The 18,702-nt window shown below is 48.7% G+C and overlaps 1 protein-coding gene across 2 annotated transcripts in view; it reads right to left on the reverse strand.

Moving 5' to 3' along the window:
• The window catches only part of NFRKB (nuclear factor related to kappaB binding protein), a 33,583-nt gene extending 15,770 nt beyond the window's left edge, over positions 1-17,813 (reverse strand). For both annotated transcript variants that reach the window (XM_024740754.1, XM_024740753.1), the window contains exons 1-12: positions 17,733-17,813; positions 16,434-16,589; positions 14,217-14,418; positions 7,871-7,998; positions 7,062-7,236; positions 6,459-6,560; positions 5,629-5,702; positions 4,719-4,803; positions 4,176-4,356; positions 3,492-3,600; positions 3,163-3,289; positions 2,850-2,915 (exon numbers count right to left, since the gene is read on the reverse strand). In XM_024740754.1, coding sequence (XP_024596522.1) covers positions 2,850-2,915; positions 3,163-3,289; positions 3,492-3,600; positions 4,176-4,356; positions 4,719-4,803; positions 5,629-5,702; positions 6,459-6,560; positions 7,062-7,236; positions 7,871-7,998; positions 14,217-14,418; positions 16,434-16,568 — 1,384 coding nt within the window. In that variant the 5' untranslated portion in view covers positions 16,569-16,589; positions 17,733-17,813. The remainder of the gene's footprint in view (positions 1-2,849; positions 2,916-3,162; positions 3,290-3,491; positions 3,601-4,175; positions 4,357-4,718; positions 4,804-5,628; positions 5,703-6,458; positions 6,561-7,061; positions 7,237-7,870; positions 7,999-14,216; positions 14,419-16,433; positions 16,590-17,732) is intronic.
• Between the last annotated feature and the right edge of the window lie 889 nt (positions 17,814-18,702).

Consider the following 18,702-nt stretch of genomic DNA (forward strand, 5'->3'; position numbering starts at 1 on the left):
AAAATGCCTAATCCAGTTTCTCAACCCTGGCTATGCCTAAGAATCACCTGGAAACTTTTAAAAATGCCAAGGCTTGGGCCCCACTCAACCAATCAATCAGAACCCCTGTGGGTAAGGCCCAGGTACCAGCGCTTTTAAAAAGCTTCCCAACTGGCGGCAGCACACGGCCAGGACTGGGAACCTTCAACTAACCCCGCATCCTGCTCTCTGGCCGCAGCAGCCTCCCCTCCCCTCCCCTCCCCGCCGTCTACCCTCGCCCACCAAAACGTTACCTGGTCTCCACCGCACTGCTGGTCCAGACACCCCACTTTCCGGCCCCCTCAGCCCCTCCCTTCACACTTCCCCCACTCGGCGAGGGCCCACGCCCGTCACTTCAACGACAAGCCGAGCAACACAGCAATACCTAACACCTGTCCCTTCCGTCTCTGCATCACTTCCGTCGAGCAAAGCTCACGTCCTAAACCAGCCATACTCTCCACTCGGGCAGCTGCCGGCTGCCGGAGACAAGGCCCAGAGACAGGCAGAGAACACCTCTATCTATGAGCGGACAGCCACCGTCACTGGCCCTCAATCTGCCCGCGAGCCCCGCACTAGCCGGCCTCCCTGCCCGCTGGACAGCAACTGCCCCCCTTCTCCATCGCCCTTCCCGCGCACAGCAGGCCTCCCACCTCCCACAGGAAGGCCACAGACCCACCCCCTCAACTCCCCACGGCGCGACCCAGCAGCCACGGCTCCTCCTCCACCCGGACAGATGTGCTGCCTTCTGCCACCTGAGCCCGGCCCCTGCCCCCAAAAATTCACCCTATGACAGGTGTCCCCTCCTCTCCTGTCCCTCTCCACCGACACTTAAGTCCTCTCCTGGCCACGAGCCCCGCTTCCTCTGCTCCCCTCCGCCACCAAACCTCTAGAAAGCGCTGTCCACACTCACTGTCTCTTTAACCAGGGGGACTGGGAAACGTTTTCCTGCCTGCAGGAAAGGGGACCTGATCGGTAGCACGTGCAGACCTCTGCGGTGTACGTGAAGGTCAGCAAACCACTTCTGGAAACAAAGTTTTGTGGCCGTTTGTTTACACCCTGTCTCTGGCTGCCGTGCACAGGGTAGAGTTGAGTAGCCACAGCAGAAAGAATCTGGCCCACAGGCTTGAGACACTTATTACCTGGTCCTATTAGGGCAGCCTCCCCCAGCCGATTCTCCGCCACCAGCCGGACAGGCGGGAAGAGCTGCAGCCAGCCTCACGAGCGGCCTCAGCTCACCTCTGCCCACAACCGGCATCACCCCACTAAGGAATCACTCCTCCAAGGGAGCCATCATTTCTTCCATGCCCACAAATGCAGTCTCGACCTTCCTGAACCTTAGGAACAATGAAGGTTAATGACCACTCCCCACCTCCTGACTCTCGGACCCCACAGCTTCCGCCTGACTCTGCGGTCACTGCCTCTCCCGTGTCCCCACTCAGCCTCCGCCACCTCGGAGCTCATCAAGGCTTAGCCCAAGGCCCTCTTTCCTCCTCACTCTCCCCATGCCTTTGACTTCGCTCACGGCACATGTGCCCACAGCCTTCTACCCTGACTGTGGGTCTGGACTCTAAACCCACTGCCTACTTCACGTGTCCATTTCAACACCCCACAGGCAGCTCAGGGCAGCACGTGCACGACGACACTCCCGCGCCTCACCCACCCCGGCCCGGGCGTCCTCCCCAGCTGCCCGCGTCGACGGCGGACCCCATCCGCCGGGTACAAATCCAGCAGAAGTGACACCTGACTGCCCTCTTCCTTCACGCGCCACACCCAACCCACAACCACATCCTCCGGCTTCTACCACCTAAAGCTCCCGAACTCATGCAGCCTCTCTACGCAGGTGCAACACCCTCTCTGCGCAGGCCTGTGTGATCTCCGTGGGAACCATCCCTGAGTCACTGACCCACACGGCTCCCCCCATGGGGAGCCGCCTCCCCTCCGCCTGCCTGGCTCATCCCTAGTCGTTGTTAAGACCGCTGCTCAAACGACCTTCCCCAGGAAGGCCCTCCCGGACTCCACACGCATGCCACACCCATGCCTCCTTACAAACGCCCACCCCTAGCGGCACTTTTCCCTTACAGAATGGCTAAGTTTGTCACTTCATTCGAATGAGTATTTGTTCCCCAAACAAACTCCACGAGGGGAGCACGCTGTCTACCTCACAAACCACTACCTCACCCCCGGCACCTAACAGTGCCTGACACCTAGAAGGTTAATCCATGTTGCGAGCAATGAACGCATCCACTACTTCCACAACCTTCTCTCCGTGTTTCTCTGCATAGACCACTGGACAGAGTGGAGAAAGGTCTGTCCATTTCCACAGGAAATCAACACTGAATCTTCCTCTCATCACCAAGTTATTTCAGGTACATGTTACTACAACTTACACAGTAAGTGGAACTTCACAAATTTATAAGAAAAAGAACCTATTCTTTAGAAGTAGCTTACTGAGGGCTGCCCAACACATTATCCTCAATAGCAAAACCCATTTTAGGAAAGAAAAACAATTATATTACTACAAATTAATCTAAAACCACAGATATGGTTGACATAAATGTAGGTGCTATTGTAAAACATCCCACAGATTTCAATTCAGCCAGCCCCAGAGTGCAGCAGAACTGAAGGGCAAATGCCACCTCAGTCAACTCCAACGGGGGTGAACTCAGACCCTGAGAATTTCTTGAAGGACTCTTTTACTGAGCAAAATAAGGTTTAATATTGCCTTTTTCAACATTCTCCTGGCACACACTGACTGGAAGGCACAAGAAGCTCGGGGAGAAAACGAGAGAAAGAGAACCTACTAAGACAGGTAGGTGACGTGCATTACTCACCAAGCAACTTCCACTGCTGGGTTTTCTCTTTGAAGCCAACAAATGGAGAGAAGCTGGAAGGTACAGCTGCAAGAAATGGATCCCATGAACAAGCCACACAGGTCAGAGAGATTACTAAACTCAGAATAACTGACACCCCTGAGTTCCGAGATAACTTCTGTATGTTAATGGTGTATCAGGACAGCAGAGACCTCCAAGGCATGGCATCGCATCACGCAAAGCCACAACGGATGTAACCAGTAAAGCTGCAGTCTACTATGAGAATTAGACAAAGCGGGGTAAACACCGGGCCCTACAGAACAAAGTACCTTACCACGGCTTTCTCCAGCAAGATACTGCAGGGCTGGTAACACCAACTCTGCCCAGTTGGGGGCCGCAGAGAACCAGCTATTGAGAGAGCTGGCTGGAGATGACTGCCAGTCCAAAACTCGCTCCTCTAGCTGAGGGAGAGTAAAGGCAGAACCCGGTTAGATTTCTATTCCACGCCAGCGATTCCAAGGCTGTGCCAGAACAAACTGGCTATGTCTGTCCAGTCTGCTCAAGTCACAAAGCAAGTCAGCTGTGGAGCTTCGCGGGGAACCCAGAGCTGAAGATTTCTACAATCTGAAACTGCTACACACTTGGCTTTTCCAAAATTCTTACCATAGGAAGGCTAGCCTGCCCCTCCAGCAACAAGATCTCCAAGAGAAGAGAGAAGAAGCTGGAAGATATTTCATTGATTCCAAGGCAAGGCTTGAGGTCTTCGAGAGGCCTAATGAGGGAAGAAAAATATAAGAACCACCAAAAAGGGCTTCCCTGGTGGCCTAGTGGTTTAAGAATCCGCCTGCCAATGCAGGGGACACGGGTTCAAGCCCTGGTCCTGGAAGATCCCACATGCCGTGGAGCAACTAAGCCCGTGCGCCACAGCTACTGAGCCTGCGCTCTAGAGCCCGCGAGCCATAACTACTGAGCCCGTGCGCCACAACTACTGAAGCCTGTGCACTTAGAGCCCGTGCTGCACAACAAGAGAAGCCACCGCGATGAAAAGCCCGCGCACTGCAAGGAAGAGTAGCCCCCGGTCGCCGCAACTAGAGAAAGCCCACGCGCAGCAACGAAGACCTAATGCAGTCAAAAATAAATAAATTAAGAAAAAAAAAGAACCACCAAAACAACCAAGAACACATGCCTAGGTTGCTTTAGGTCCTCCAAGCCTCCGAGGCGTCATAAAAAAGCTCAGTGAAAGCCCACACCATACATGTTCCCCAGCAGGACCCCTGGGACCTAGGTCTCTCAAGAAGCACCAGCTCTGGGGACAGCCCTGAGCCATGACCCCCACTGCTCACTTACTCCTCCTTGATAGCGGGTATGGCCAGTGGAGACGGTGCCTGTGAGAGGGCTGGGAGACCTTCAGTACCGCTTAGGGGTTCCGCCAGATCCTCTGCCTCTGATTTGATCATTTTTATTTTCTTCTTCTTCCTTTCCTCTTTTTCCTTAGCCTTTTTTTTAAGGACAGCCAAGTCATATAGTGCTGGGGAAAAAAAGTAACTCAAGTCATAGAACTGCATTTTCTACATCAGGAAATGAGGAGTCTTATCTGTATATTATTTTCCCAAGGCCCACCAGCAAAAGAAAGAAAAGTCTCAGTAATAAGACATATAGTTTCGTTTTGATTTTTTTTTTAAACCAAACTCAATGAGTGCTTTAAAGAGTCAATGATCCACTGTACTGATTTTATATTCACTCTCCACCTACAAATCCATAAGAGGCAATAACGATATAAAGGCTATCAGCAAGAAGGATGCTGTGGTTTCCTTTCATTTTGCAATACGTAGAGAGGCCTGTGTAATCTAACACCACAGTCGATGGCCACCTACAGAGGACGTCACTTACCTGCTAGAGAGCCCTTCCTGCCGGCATTTACTCGAGTCATGATGTCATTGAGAGTCAGGTCCCCCGTCAAAAGGTCTGGGTGATCCTAGACGTGATATTCAGAGATTCGTTATGGAGGTCCAAAAGAGGAGCTAAAACTGCTGATTTTCCCAATTTACAGATAAAACTAGATGTTACGTGTACTTGAGGAAATTGTGTTGAATTTAAAACGTACAGAGATAAAAACTATGGCTCTTCATAATGGGGCAGGGGAGAACTGAGTTCCAATCCTTCATGTGTGGCATTTAGTTTATAAAGCTCTTTTGTGTTCCTTATCTTATATGCTCTTCAAACAGTCTTGCTAAGTGGTATTTTACAAAGACTGAAAACGGGATTCAGAGAAGTTAAGGGATTTGCCAGACATCATAGTAAGTGGAGAAGAGAGAGACAGAACTCGGTTCTAACCCCAACATGAGACTCTTCCCATCTCACCACTCTGCCTTGATGAACTGACTTTCCTTCCTCCACCATGGTCTCTGGCTCAGCGTTACCTCCATTTGGTGGAGCGAAGGAACAGAAACGTAAAATCTGGGAAAAGCACAGGCTCTGACGCTTGGCTCTGCCACTTACTGGCCGTTGGGCGTCAGACAAGCTCCCTGGCCTCTCCAAGCCCTGCTAAACGGACGAAAGGATTCACACGGCAGTGTCGTCCTAAAGACTGGATCAGACACGGCGGTAAGCGTGCCTTATAAATTCAAAGCATCTGTCTTCTCCACACATCTTCAGTGTTACTGGGCCTCCCATGCTGCTCCTGTCCCCTAACAAGGATAAGGAAAGGGGACTAATAACGTAGCGACTCCCTGTATCATCCCAGGATAGCTGATCCGGGGAATCAGACTGAAAACCTACTGACCACCCCCTCCAATCTTACTGGTTGGTGTTTCCGCTTCTCATGGTGCTTCTTTAGCATTATCTTCAGGTCACTGTCCCCCAGTTCTATTTTATCTGAGAGAAAAGGAACCAAACCACATGGACGGTCATTTACTTCCACAATGCTCAAATTCACATCTTTCTGGTCACTGGTAATGTTTGAAAGTAAGATATTTTCTGAGCTTCCCTCCTGACCTGTGTACTTCAAGTACCAACAATCTTGAAACAGTCACAGGCTCAACTCTGCAGCTTTTCTGTACACTCATCAATAACAACGACCTCGGTACTCAGCTGCTCCTAAAACACCTAGAAGTTTCTGAACATTCTTCTTTGGCTCCTATCCCAACTAAAAATAGTCTCTAATTTCACAGACATGCCAAGAAACTGCTGTGCCTCTGGTTACCCCTTTTGTTCTATTATTGAATTATCCCTTAGTATTATTTTGGGGGTTTTTTTTGGTTGTCGTTTTTGTTTGTTTTGGGGCTGCGCTGGGCAGCGTGTGGGATCTTAGTTCCCCAACCAGGGACCCAACCCGAGACCCTGCAGTGGAAGCGTGGAGTCTTAACCACTGGACTGCCAGGGAAGTCCTGATACTGTTATTTTAAGATTCTGCTTTCTTGAGGCCAAAATGCCGGCTGGTCAGCTCCTAAGAGAAATTTTCAAAACAAAGGACAGAAGGCCAGCTGGCCTACCTACCTGCGGAGAAGTGGAGCTACACGAAAGCTTCCCCAGGTCTCCTCATTCTAAGGAACACCGCTCTGCTTTCCTGGCAGGCAGAACCCAGTCTCCCACCCCGAGGCAGTCCTCAGATCCACGCCGAGCCCCACTCACCTGCAGTCTTCATGTCCGTGGTGGAAAGCGTGGGCACCACCCTGAGGGGCACCGCAGGGCTAGGAGAGCGCGCTGGAGAGCTCGGGAGCCACGAGCTGAGATCTGCAAAAGAAAAGTTTTCTTGTAAATCCAACCTGCCTGTGGCCTCCAGCAGGGGAGCCAGGGTAAGTGGCTCTTTGGGCTCAAGAAGGCTAAGCCAACAAGAGGGAGGCCAGGCTCCGCCACTGCTTCCTGACCCTTCCCCAGACGGACTGCAGCACTTGAGTCAGCGCAACGGCTCTTCCGGGAGGAGAGACTTCAACAGAGGCGGGTCACACTGCAGAGGTCACAGTCACTACTACTCTCCTGCGGGGACAGTGGTCCTCTCGAGCAGCCGACTGGACCAGAGCACCTGCCGGGAGGGCCCCGCGTGTGCCTGAGCATCAAGGGCGGCGAGGTGTGCAGTCACAGCCACCCAACGGCGCTGAGCGTCACCACGCACCCTGACAAACCACAGGGATGGCTTCCTCACGGGGAAATGGCTACCACGGCCTCCAACCAGAGAAGCAGCTGCAGGTGCGGACCGATGAGATACCGATGGTGCGGGGCACGGAGGACACATACCCTCCTCGTCCGATGACAGGGCCGAGTCCCCACACTCCTCCTTCACTTCCCGCAGGACCTTCAGGTAGCGCTGCTGGGTGCGCCACTCCCGCTCCTCGGGGGTGCGGGATGGTGAGGGGCGCTTCTGCCGGGAGGGGAGGGCGGGACCGCTTCGCCGGGCCATCTCCAGGAGATCCTGGGAGAGATCGGATGGGATGGGGGCACGGCCTCAGCCACAGCTTGTCCTGACACGCTCCCCGAGTCTACGCTTTCTTCTCTTCTTTGTTAGCAAGCTCAGTTCCCTCCTTCCAAATAAAAGGGGCCTGTGCTGATTATGATGGAAAATCCCCAATCTGAGTGCTGTGCTGCTCCATCGAGAATGAATACTTACACCAGACCCTGAAGTATCTCCATACCGAGGCTTAAAGAACCACTAAGAGCCAGAACTACTCTGCCCCAAGGCATCCCAAGGCTGGTCCAGACCCAGAGCCGCTGAGCCTGGCACCCATCAGGCACCCGAACATGAACCTGAGTGCAAGCTGCTTCTCCTGCACAACCCACCATGGATCTGAAAGCTGCCTCTTTTTCTGGGTAAATACAGAAGCTACAATATTTCATCAATTTTAAGATGTATCCTTCTTTTGTTCCTGTTCTAACGTATCTGAAATCAGGATGCATCTTAAAATGTATCGTAAGAAGGAAGGATGCACTTGGTCGTGTCGGGGCTTGATGGGCAGCTTCCTTCCTCAGTGGTATCTTTTGTTCTTGCCCCTGATCCGCCCCTTTGGGTCACCAGGTGTGAGTCCCACGCAGCTCCCAGGGGCACTTACGCTCCGCGAGGCCAGGATCTGCTTCAGCAGCCGGTGGAAGTACTGCTGCTGGGAGCTGAGGTAGCGTTTGTACTGCGACCGGAAGCACAGCTGCCTATACTTGACCACCTCGGGGTTGAAGTGTCCATCTGCAAAGAACAGGCACAGCCATGCGTATCTGTCAGCCACCCATCAGCGAGGGCTGGAGAGGCGGCCAGCTCTGCACTGATGGGAGGATAGTGTGGGGAAAGGGGAGCCTACGGTCCAGGGGGAGAGACAGAAAGCACGTAAGCCAGTACTCGACTCTCTGACGTGCTGCCAGGAAACCAACCTAAAACAACCAAAGAGAGCGAAGAGTGACATCGGGAAAAGAGCCCCTAAGGAAGGCGACACGAAATGAGGCCCCATCACAGCAACTGTGGGAAGACGCTAACAACTGATAAACACAGGTAAGGTTTACGGATGTGCGTCATACATATTGGTTATCAACTTTTCTGTATCTTTAAAAAGTTTATTGGGAGGAAAATTAAGCAAGTAGGAATTTTAAAAATAAAAATAGGGAAAAGGCAGAAGGAACAGCATGTGCTAAGGCAGGCCCTGAAGCAAGGAAGAATGTGCCCACTCCAACCCCTGAAGAAATGTTGGTGTGAGGAAAGCAGAGGGACTTAGCTGAGGAGGGGCTGAGATGACCTGTGAAACTGGGCAGACGTCACACCACACAGAAACCACAGCACAGTCTGGACTTCATCCTGAGTGTAGTGGAAATCAGCTGAAGGGTTTAAAGCAGGAGAATAACACGGCCGAGAGCAAAAGAGGAAGAAGAAAACCACTGCAGTGATTGAGGAGAGGGACGACAGTGGCCGGGTCGGACCTCTCCCTCCATACCCAGGGTAGAGCCAAGGCGCCAGGAGGCCTGCAGGGCCCTTCCTTGTGGGTCCCACGTATCTCGGCCTCATCCTCCACCAGCTTCCCTTTTGCTCACTCCGCCGCAGCCCACGCTGTTTCCTGAAGTACCGTACTTTTCGCAAAGGCTTTGTCCTTCAAGTCCCCTCTGCCTTTTCACAAAGGCTTTGTCCTTCAAGTCCCCTCTGCCTGCAAGGCTTCCTACTAACACCCAGTACTTCATGGCTTGCTCGTCGCACCTTCATTGAGTCTGTCTCTGTCCAAACGCACCTCCAGAGAGAAGCCCTGCCCAACTACCACCTCTGAACCAGATCCTTCCCGTCACTTCCAGTCCCGTTACCCTTCCTCACTCTTTATAGTGCGTGATACCAACAAACACTTGCTTGTCTATTACCTTGTTTTCCCCTAGTAGAATGTAAGGTCATGACTGTATCTCCAGAACCTTGAAGAATGGCTGGCACATATTAGCTGATCAGTGAGCAGTGGTTATGTGAACGGCAGTAGAAAGACTTCAGATATATTTCGAGGGAGAAAGATTAGACCTGCTGTTAGTTTGGACGCTGGGGCAGGAAGGCGAGCGTGGTACCTACATCACTGGACACGAGCAACTCGTACCGTTGCGGGAGCCGCGATGACAGAGGTCCGTTTTGGAATATTAGATTTGAGCAGGCTGCTACAAAGTGAACTAAGGGGAAAGATGGAAAAGCTAACCTCAGAAGGCTAAAATGAGGCACTGAAGTACACGGCGTTTCCTTTTTTTTTAATTCCAACCGCTTTAATGATATTCCGAGGTAACGAATAACAGCAAACACTTAGAACAGGACCTGACACGGAACTGTCACCATATAAGGAGGGCCGTGCATATATTAACTCACTTCATCTTCACAACCACCCCACAAAGAAGGTACTACTGCATCCTCATTTTACTGAAGAGCCTGAAGCATGGAGAAACTAAACACCTTGCGCAAGGTTACACAGCTAATAAAAAGGGAAATCGGGTCTGAACCCAGGCAGTCCAGCTCCAGAAGCGCTCCTAGCCACCGCATTACGCTGCCTGTTGCACGGAAATAAGGAATTTGACCTTCAAGAAAAGAGGCAAGAGTTCAATGCTACTGATGCTGATACATAGAAATTGGAGGAAAATTCTACTTCTTTGCCTCTGTACTTCTCCAAAGTTACCCTCCTTCAGTCTTTAGTTTCCCCCACCAAGATAGCCAAACGCTCCTTTAAAATAACATTTTGAGGGCTTCCCTGGTGGCACAGTGGTTGAGGTCCGCCTGCCGATGCAGGGGACACGGGTTCGTGCCCCAGTCCGGGGGGATCCCACATGCCGCAGAGCGGCTGGGCCCGTGGGCCATGGCCGCTGGGCCTGAGCGTCCGGAGCCTGTGCTCCGCAGTGGGAGAGGCCACAGCGGTGAGAGGCCCGCGTACAGCAGAAAAAACCAAAAACATTTCAAGGGACTTCCTGGTGGCGCAGTGGTTAAGAATCCGCCTGCCAGTGCAGGGGACATGGGTTTGAGCCCTGGTCCGGGAAGATCCCACATGCCACAGAGCAACTAAGCCTGTGCACCACAACTACTGAGCCTGCGCACTAGAGCCCGTGAGCCACAACTACTGAACCCACGTGCCACAACTACTGAAGCCCACGTGCCTAGAGCCCATGCTCTGCCACAAGAGAAGCCACCACAGTGAGAAGCCCATGCACCGCAACGAAGAGTAGCCCCCGCTCGCTGCAACTAGAGAAAGCCCATGTGCAGCAATGAAGACCCAATGCAGCCAAAAATAAATTAATTAAATAAATAAATTTATTTTAAAAAATAAATAACATTTTGAGTACATCAACTTAAAGAAAATATATTATTAAAATTAAACTGCTTTTACTATTCTTAATGTGGGTACTGGAAATTTTTTTTTTTTTTTTTTTGCGGTACGTGGGCCTCTCACTGCTGTGGCCTCTCCCATTGCGGAGCACAGGCTCCGGACGCGCAGGCTCAGCGGCCATGGCTCACGGGCCCAGCCGCTCCGCAGCACGTGAGATCCTCCCCGACCGGGCACGAACCTGCGTCCCCTGCATCGGCAGGCGGACTCTCAACCACTGCGCCACCAGGGAAGCCCCGGTACTGGAAATTTTTTAATTGAACGTGTGGCTCACGTAACATTTCTATTGGCGGCGCTGGGCCAGAGAGCAGCGGCAAGAGAGACTGCAGCACCAGGAGAAGTCAGTAAACCGGGGGCAACAGAGCCTGGTAGGCTGTGAATTTTATTCCAAGTGAAGGCAATTGGTAAACACTCTGAAAAGCAAAGTTTTGAGATGCTCACGCTGGTGGCTGTGTGGAGATGGTGGCTAGAGCAGCCCCGGCGAGAGCCCCCAGAGAAGAGCTGGTGGGTGAGAGCAGGCAGGCGGGGAGGGAGAGAGGGCCTAACGGCAGGAGCAGAGGCAGGAATAGCGAGCGGATGAGGGCTCAGCAGAGAGAGGGGTGCGGGGAGGGCGTCTCAGGCACAGGAGGAAGCCAGGACGGGGAGGGCCACAGCTGCAAAGGGGGGGGAGTCTCACGATGGAGGTCAAGGCATCAAATGCTACAGACGGGTTAAGGAGAGAACAGAAAAGCCATATGCTGGTTTGCAAATTACACATTCACTGAAAAGAAATGGAGCAGAGGAAGAAGCAAGCACTGAAACAACTAGCAAAACAGGAATACGGACCACACATTAGATAACAATATGTCACTGTTAAATTGTATACTGAAATACAGAATTTAAGTACAGAATTTAAATTAAATACAGTATTTTCCGTATTTCTGAATTTGATCATTTCTGGTTACTTAAGAGAATGTTCTTGTTCTTCAAAGATGAATGCTGAAAAATCAGGAGTCTTAGGTCTGCAATACTCTCAAGTGGTTCAGCAAAAATAAAAATAGTGGTAATAAGTACAACATTGACAAGAAAAAAATGTGGCAAAATATTCAGAGTTGGTGAACCTGGTAAGGAGTATGCGGGTGTCAATTATAAATTCTTGTAGCTTTTCTGTAGGTTTGAAATTTAAAATTTAGAAAGTCGAAGGTGTTGGCAGGCATAGGGAACAGCCACCAGCGGACGGCGGCTATGGATGCCTTTCAGGAAGTTCGGAGAAAAGGGAAAATGACAGAGGACAGTGAAGGGGACAGATGGTTAAGGACTCTTTTAGTGTGAGACCCATGACCACATCTACAGGCTGAAAAAGGAGTGGAGTAAGTACACACGGTAGAACGGTTCACTGAGAAACGAGGTCCTGGAGGACGTAAAACATGAGAGGATCAAGAGCAGAGGTTAACCTTAAACAGACGGAAAATATCCTTCCTCCGAGACAAGCAAAAGTAGGTCAGGAGGAAAACGACTACAGTGTGCTGGGGGGAGGCTGCAAGTGGGAAGCTGAAGCTCATGACGACTCTTTCCTGTAGGAAACAGAAGTCAAGGGAGCTCGACAAGCACTTGGAACTTATGGAAAAGGTGAGCTTTTAAAACAGAACCAGAAAAGATAAGCAAAAATAAAAGCACACTGAAAGCAATGCCAGCTCAGTCAAGACACATAACCACAATAACCGTGGTCACGCAACTGTCCTCATCACTGCGGGACCCGAAACATGACACCAGACATCGCAGAACTCCTGTCTTGCATTCCTCGTTTGCATCCTTACCTGACCACCACATTGTTTCGGAAGGAAACGTGCCAGCGTTACACACAGTCCCTGATACGGCCTCTACTACCAACCAGGCCTACCCTGGCTTCAGCGACATAAAACACTGGCCAACCAGAAGGGAACTCCTCCTTAATGATCCACCAAAGGAGGGAATGCTCATTTTAAACCTTAAGATAATGCGGTTTGAAATGATAAGCTTATTCCCTCCAGTCTTTTTGCAGCTGTCAAGCTGTCCAGTTTCACAAACTCAAGATGTGCTATCTTTCAGGGCCTCCAGCCAAAGCAAAGTCACCCCAGAAAGTGGGAAGGGAAGAAGCATCCTCTCCTCCTCTCCACTGGACAGAGAGCAAACTGTGACTGAAGAGTGGCCCCAAACCATTCTGGAATCCCCAGTGTAATGACCGGTTCAGGCAAGGGTCAGTGGATGCTAAAACCGCTGGGTAAAACAAATGCTTTTGGAAAATAAGATTATCACATGGTCCCTAAATATCACCCTAAATATCACCCTACAGATTGCTTCTTAATTATAGGGGGAAAAAGGTGCCCTTACAGTCAGTAGCTCTGGCAGATACCACAGAGCCAAGTGATCAAAAGCCTCCCTACCAACAATGCAAGACTGACATCACATATCCCCTGAGTGGAGGCATGAGAAAGAAATGACATTTCCCATCTCCTTTCTTGGCAAAATGTTTAACCCAAAACTAATTATGACGAAGCAAGACAACAACTCCCCAGAAAGCAAGACATTTTACAATTCAAGTGTCCTGGGCTCTTCACAAGTGTATTTTGAAAGACAAGGAAAAAAAGGCAGAGGGCCCTAGATTCAGGGAACTGAGAGACAGAAGATCCAAACACAACACATGAATCTTGAGTGGATCCTGGATTTAAAAGCCAACTATTTAAAAGCCAACTGAGTGGTGCTGGGAAAACTGGACAGCTATATGTAAAAGTATGAAGTGGCATGGACATATAGCCACTACCAAATGTAAAGTAGACAGCTAGTGGGAAGCAGCTACATAGCACAGGGAGATCAGCTCGGTGCTTTGTGACCAACTGGAGGGGTGGGATAGGGAGGGTGGGAGGGAGGGAGACGCAAGAGGGAAGAGATATGGGAACATATGTATATGTATAACTGATTCACTTTGTTATAAAGCAGAAAGTAACACACCATTGTAAAGCAATTATACCCCAATGAAGATGTTAAAAATAAATAAAGGCCAACTGACATTGGGAACAACTGAGAAAATCTGAATATGGGATATTCTAGGCTATTACTTGTTCAATGTAAAGTTCCTTGGGGGTGAATTTAAGACTGTGATTATGTGGAAGGATGTCTTTGCTAAGAGATACATACACGCTGAGGTGCTTGGTGGTAAAGTGTCAGGTTTTCTGCAGGAAAAAATATGTATATGTGCGTCACACACACATACATCCATGTGATAAACCAAATGGTAAACTGTTTCTAATAATTTTTGAAGACTAGTCATAAAGGGTGCCTCTAAGATGCTAATAATGTTTTACTTCTCGATCTGGGTGGTGGTTACACAGCTGAGTTCATATAACACATCAATGAGCATTACAATTATGATTTATATGTTTCCTATGTAAGTTAAAAATTTTTATTAAAAAAAAAAAAAGAACGGCCTAAGCAGCAAAGTGTTGCATGAAAGGACTTGGAGTCAGTGTCTATACATAAAAATAGAATAAAACGAAGAAAGGAGTACGCACAGAAGTGGGTGTGTTCCCACCCTCCAGTCCTCTCAAAACAAGAATGCTGAGCTACACACCTCGGAAAAGCTTCTGGGCGATGTGCAGAGGGTTTCCGAAGCGGAAGTTCTCCCCACGGAACAGGGCGAGGATGAGCTCATCCTGCTGCTCAGTACTGTCCTCAGGAAAGCGGGGCAGAAACTGCTGGAGGTGCTCGCGCTGCGAGGCGCTCAGTACTTCCTGCCACGTTGAGAAGCTGACTACGTCAAAGAAGATCTCGGGCTGGGAGAATCAGGAAAAGCAGGAGGAAAAGTGAGCAAGAAAAAAAATGAAGTTTTTAAGTTTTTTGTGCATACGTGGATAACACATGCATAACATAAAATCTACCATTTTGTCCATTTTTGAGTGTATGGTTCAGTGGCATTAAGTACAATCACAAAGTTGTGCAAAAATCACCATCATCCAAGTTTTTACATTTTTTAAACAAACTAAAATTCCTCTGATCTTTACTCAATTCTCAAAACTTGAGAGGTCAGGGCCTCCCTGGTGGCACAGTGCTTAGGAATCCGCCTGCCAATGCAGGGGACACGGGTTCGAGCCCTGGCCCGGGAAGATCCCACATGTCGCGGAGCAACTAAGCCCGCACGCCACAACTACTGAGCCTGCACTCTAGAGCCTGCAAGCCACAACCACTGAGCCCGCGTGCCCAGAGCCCGTGCTCCACAACGAGAGAAGCCACCGCAATGAGAAGCCCGCACTCCGTAAGAAAGAGCAGCTCCCGCTCGCCACAGCTAGAGAAAGCCCACGCACAGCAACAAACACCGAACACAGCCAAAAATAAAATAAACAAATAAATAAACTTAAAAAAAAAAAAAAAAACTTGAGAGATGTGTTGGGAATTCCCTGATGGTCCAGTGGTTAGGACTTCACTGCCGGGGCTCAAGTTCAGTCCCTGGTCGGGGAACTAAGATCCCACGTGCTACAAGACAACTAAGCCCACGTGCTGCAACTACTGAGCCTGCCCGTTCTAGAGCCCGTGCACCACAACAAAAGAGCCTGCATGCTGAAACAAAGGTCTTGCGTGCCACCACTAAGACCCGATGCAGCCAAATAAATAAATAATTTTAAAAATAAATAAATGAAATAAAAAATAAAAAAAGAGTTCAGGCAACGTCTGGCTAGCTCAACAACAGGGAAGGAAAGGGAAGCAGCAGACAGCAGAGAGAGGAGCAAGGGACCTATAAGCATGTCAAGTACTTGTGACCTTATCCTAAGGACAATGGGGAGCCACCGAAGGGTTTAAGCAGGAGAGAACCCAGAAACCAGCCACCTGCCAGGCGTCTCAGCAAGCAGGCACCAAAGCTCCTCTGGCTCCCTGGCCAAGATCTCCCCCTGCAAACCTGTTTCTGCATACCACTTGATTCCTGGCAGCTCAGCTTCTGGCATAAAGTAGGTATTTCAATAAAACAAGTGTTTGCTGGCTGAATGAATGACACGAAGAGGTTTACTTGTAAGAGCATGCAAAGAAAACATGAATGGGAAAGATAATACACCAAGTTCAGTACCTGTTACTTTGGGTAGGAGAGGGAATAAGGGCAAAATGGTGGCTTTAATTTTATCTACAATTTTTGACACATTATGAAAGAAAAATCTGAACCAAATATAACTAAATGAAATTATCTCCCCAAACCGAATGATGCACAGATGTTCGCCATATGATACTCTACGCCTGTCCATATGTTTGAACTATGGCAAGATAAACAAGAGGATAAACACGTTTCAGCATACCTAGTGCCTTGCACATAATAAGCACTAAATAAATGCCACCATAATAATCATGATGACTGCCTGTGAAAAGTGGTCAAAAGCACACCATTAATGCTATCCCAGGGAAGGTACTATTAACTGACTAGCAAGTTGGTTACCTTATGGACAGAGATAATATGTTTGCGTTTTGTTTCATGATTCACAACATGGGTAAACATTCTAATGTAAAGATATACACAATTCTGCCCTTAAATATAAAACTTTTGCTAACTGCTGAAAATTATCTTGTCAAAATATGGCGTATGTCATTATAGAGTTACATGTTATTAAACATGCAGAATGTAGCTTATACTTTCTTCCTTAATCAGACTATTAAACAGACTTAAACTTAAAAATAAAAAAAGATCACTCTGGTTGCAATGTAGAAAATCAGAAAGAAGGGAGCACAAAAGACTGAAAACTTGCAGAGTGTGGAAAAGGCTGAGAGGAACTGCTAGAAAGAAAAAGATGGTGCCGCTGTCACTACTCACATCCTCCAGAAGGTCCTCGGGCAGACTAACCCTAGTGCCCCCCAGGAGGCAGTCCTCCATGATCCGCGTGCCGTGGCCATCTCCACACGGGCCCAGCTCCAAGGGATCCGTCAGCATATGGTCCAAGGAATCCATTGCTTATGTTCCACGGGTAGCCTAGACAAATAAATGCAGTCAGACCTCGAGACAGAAAGGCAGAAGTCCCAGGGATCTGTTGATACTAACGCTCTTTCACAAAATATTCTGGCCCAGAAAATATTCAATCTCAAATCTATTCTACCTTATCCATACACCCTAACGACAGCTAAACAGCTCTTCTCCCTCCCTTCCACCATTGCACCCTCATCTGAATTTCAGATCTTAGCCAGTAGGTCTCTCATTACTCAGAATACTTCTACAGTGACTCCCCAATTTACAGAATTTCTTACACCTCCATTTTACACAGGAGCACAACGAGACTCAAAGATTAAATAACTAGATCACGGTCCATAATTTAGACTTCCCAGGCCAATAATCTCTCACTCTAACATAATTTATTTTTTTTTTTTAGCTGTTGTTCCTTCACAAAAGAAATTTCACTAAAAATCCACAGAGTAGTAAAATTCAGACAGTAACACTAAGTTATTTAATGAGGGCCTGTTAAGTGCCAGGCCTTTCATACACCTGATTTAATTCTTGTAAATGTACAAGATAGGGTTATTACATCTATTCCACAGATACTAAAACCTAGGATCAAAATAGATAAGCAACTTGCCCAACCCCAGAGGTAGGACTGAAACTCAAGTCTGCATGACTGCAAACCCATGTTCTTAACACTTCATACAACACCTCCTGGATAAACTCTCAGTTTAAATCAGGAAAAGCAAGCATCTTAATATGACTTTGTCAGTCCCCATAAACTCTGTAGGATCCAAGCACCTGACCAGGACAGCCAGCAAAGTCAGCAGCCAACCCACTTTAGTTGGTCCAGCTGATACTTATAACCATGTAGATGAAATGCTATTTTTCTCCTTCCTGTAACAACTAAACACTGCTGGCTACCTTTAGAAAAGTACATAGGAAAACTTTTTCAGAGAGCATCTCATAAGGCTGATGGCTGGAATCAGGTGCACAGCTGGAGCCACAGTTAACAGGGCCACAGGGAGGCTGAATTCAACCACTCCACAAACATTTGCTAAAACCATTCTCTCTCTCTGATTTCTTCCAAATAGAAAGGAGGAAAAAAAAAAAACACAACAGATTTAACAGATGAAACACCAAACTCCTAGCCTCATCTCAGTGACTTTGGGCAAATCTCACCTCACAGGCTGTCAATTTCCTTAACTATGTAAGATGAAGGACAGCTGGACCCGGTCCTCTCTACTGTTATTTCCAATCCTGGAATCCTGCAATGAATAACCTCCAGATGGATGCATTTATATAACTTCACGTACTCATGTAATGACTTCTCATCCTGAAACTCTCAAATGATAAAGAGTAGACTTGTAATACTACTACTAAAATAAGCACGTTTGCACTAATTATTTCAAGTTATCTGGAAGAGATGTCAGATCTACATAAAGGTACAGTAGAAAGATTAGTGTTCAAAGCAGCTGCGTCATCACCAAGCAACTGTGTCCCATCACCCTTCAGCACATGATGAACTACCGCATCCTGAACACCCCTGGTGCCTAAATAACTGACTGCAGGTAAGAAAGCACATGGCATTTGCATTTAACAAAACTTTTAAAAAGCAAAGAAGTGTAGATGCAACCTGATGCTCAGAATAAAGTCCTCTTTATAGCCAGAACTGGCACAGAAGAGGGTAAGAGCTGCAAAGCCAGTGTTTTACCTGACTCTCAGGAGGATCACCTGTTTCACAACTTGCTCACAAGTTTCTTCAATGAGCTTCACTTCAATTAGTGAAGCTAGCTTCTTCAATTAGCTTCACTTCAATTCACTTCAATTAGTGAACGTGTAGCTAAATTTAATCTATTCGAGTGGCAACCTGTGCCCTGCTACTATTCTGAAGAGGATCTCAAAATACAAAAAGCAGGCAGCTTCCAAAGGGTTGAAAACCGGAAGCTAAGGACTTCTAAGTCTTGCGGCGTCCTGGACCAAAGAGGTCCATCTTTACTATACCGGGAAGGCCTCTCCCAACGGCCTTTCCTCTGCACCTGGGATAACCTTCCCCCCTGGACCCTCCCCAACTCAGAAGCCAAACCCCAGACTCCTTCCGGAGCAACCGCCGGCTCCAAACTGCAAACCCCTCCCTAGCCTGCCTCTCCCA

This window comes from Neophocaena asiaeorientalis, unplaced genomic scaffold (genome assembly GCF_003031525.2).
Source record: "Neophocaena asiaeorientalis asiaeorientalis breed wild unplaced genomic scaffold, Neophocaena_asiaeorientalis_V1.1 scaffold308, whole genome shotgun sequence".
NCBI classification, from domain to species: domain Eukaryota; kingdom Metazoa; phylum Chordata; class Mammalia; order Artiodactyla; family Phocoenidae; genus Neophocaena; species Neophocaena asiaeorientalis.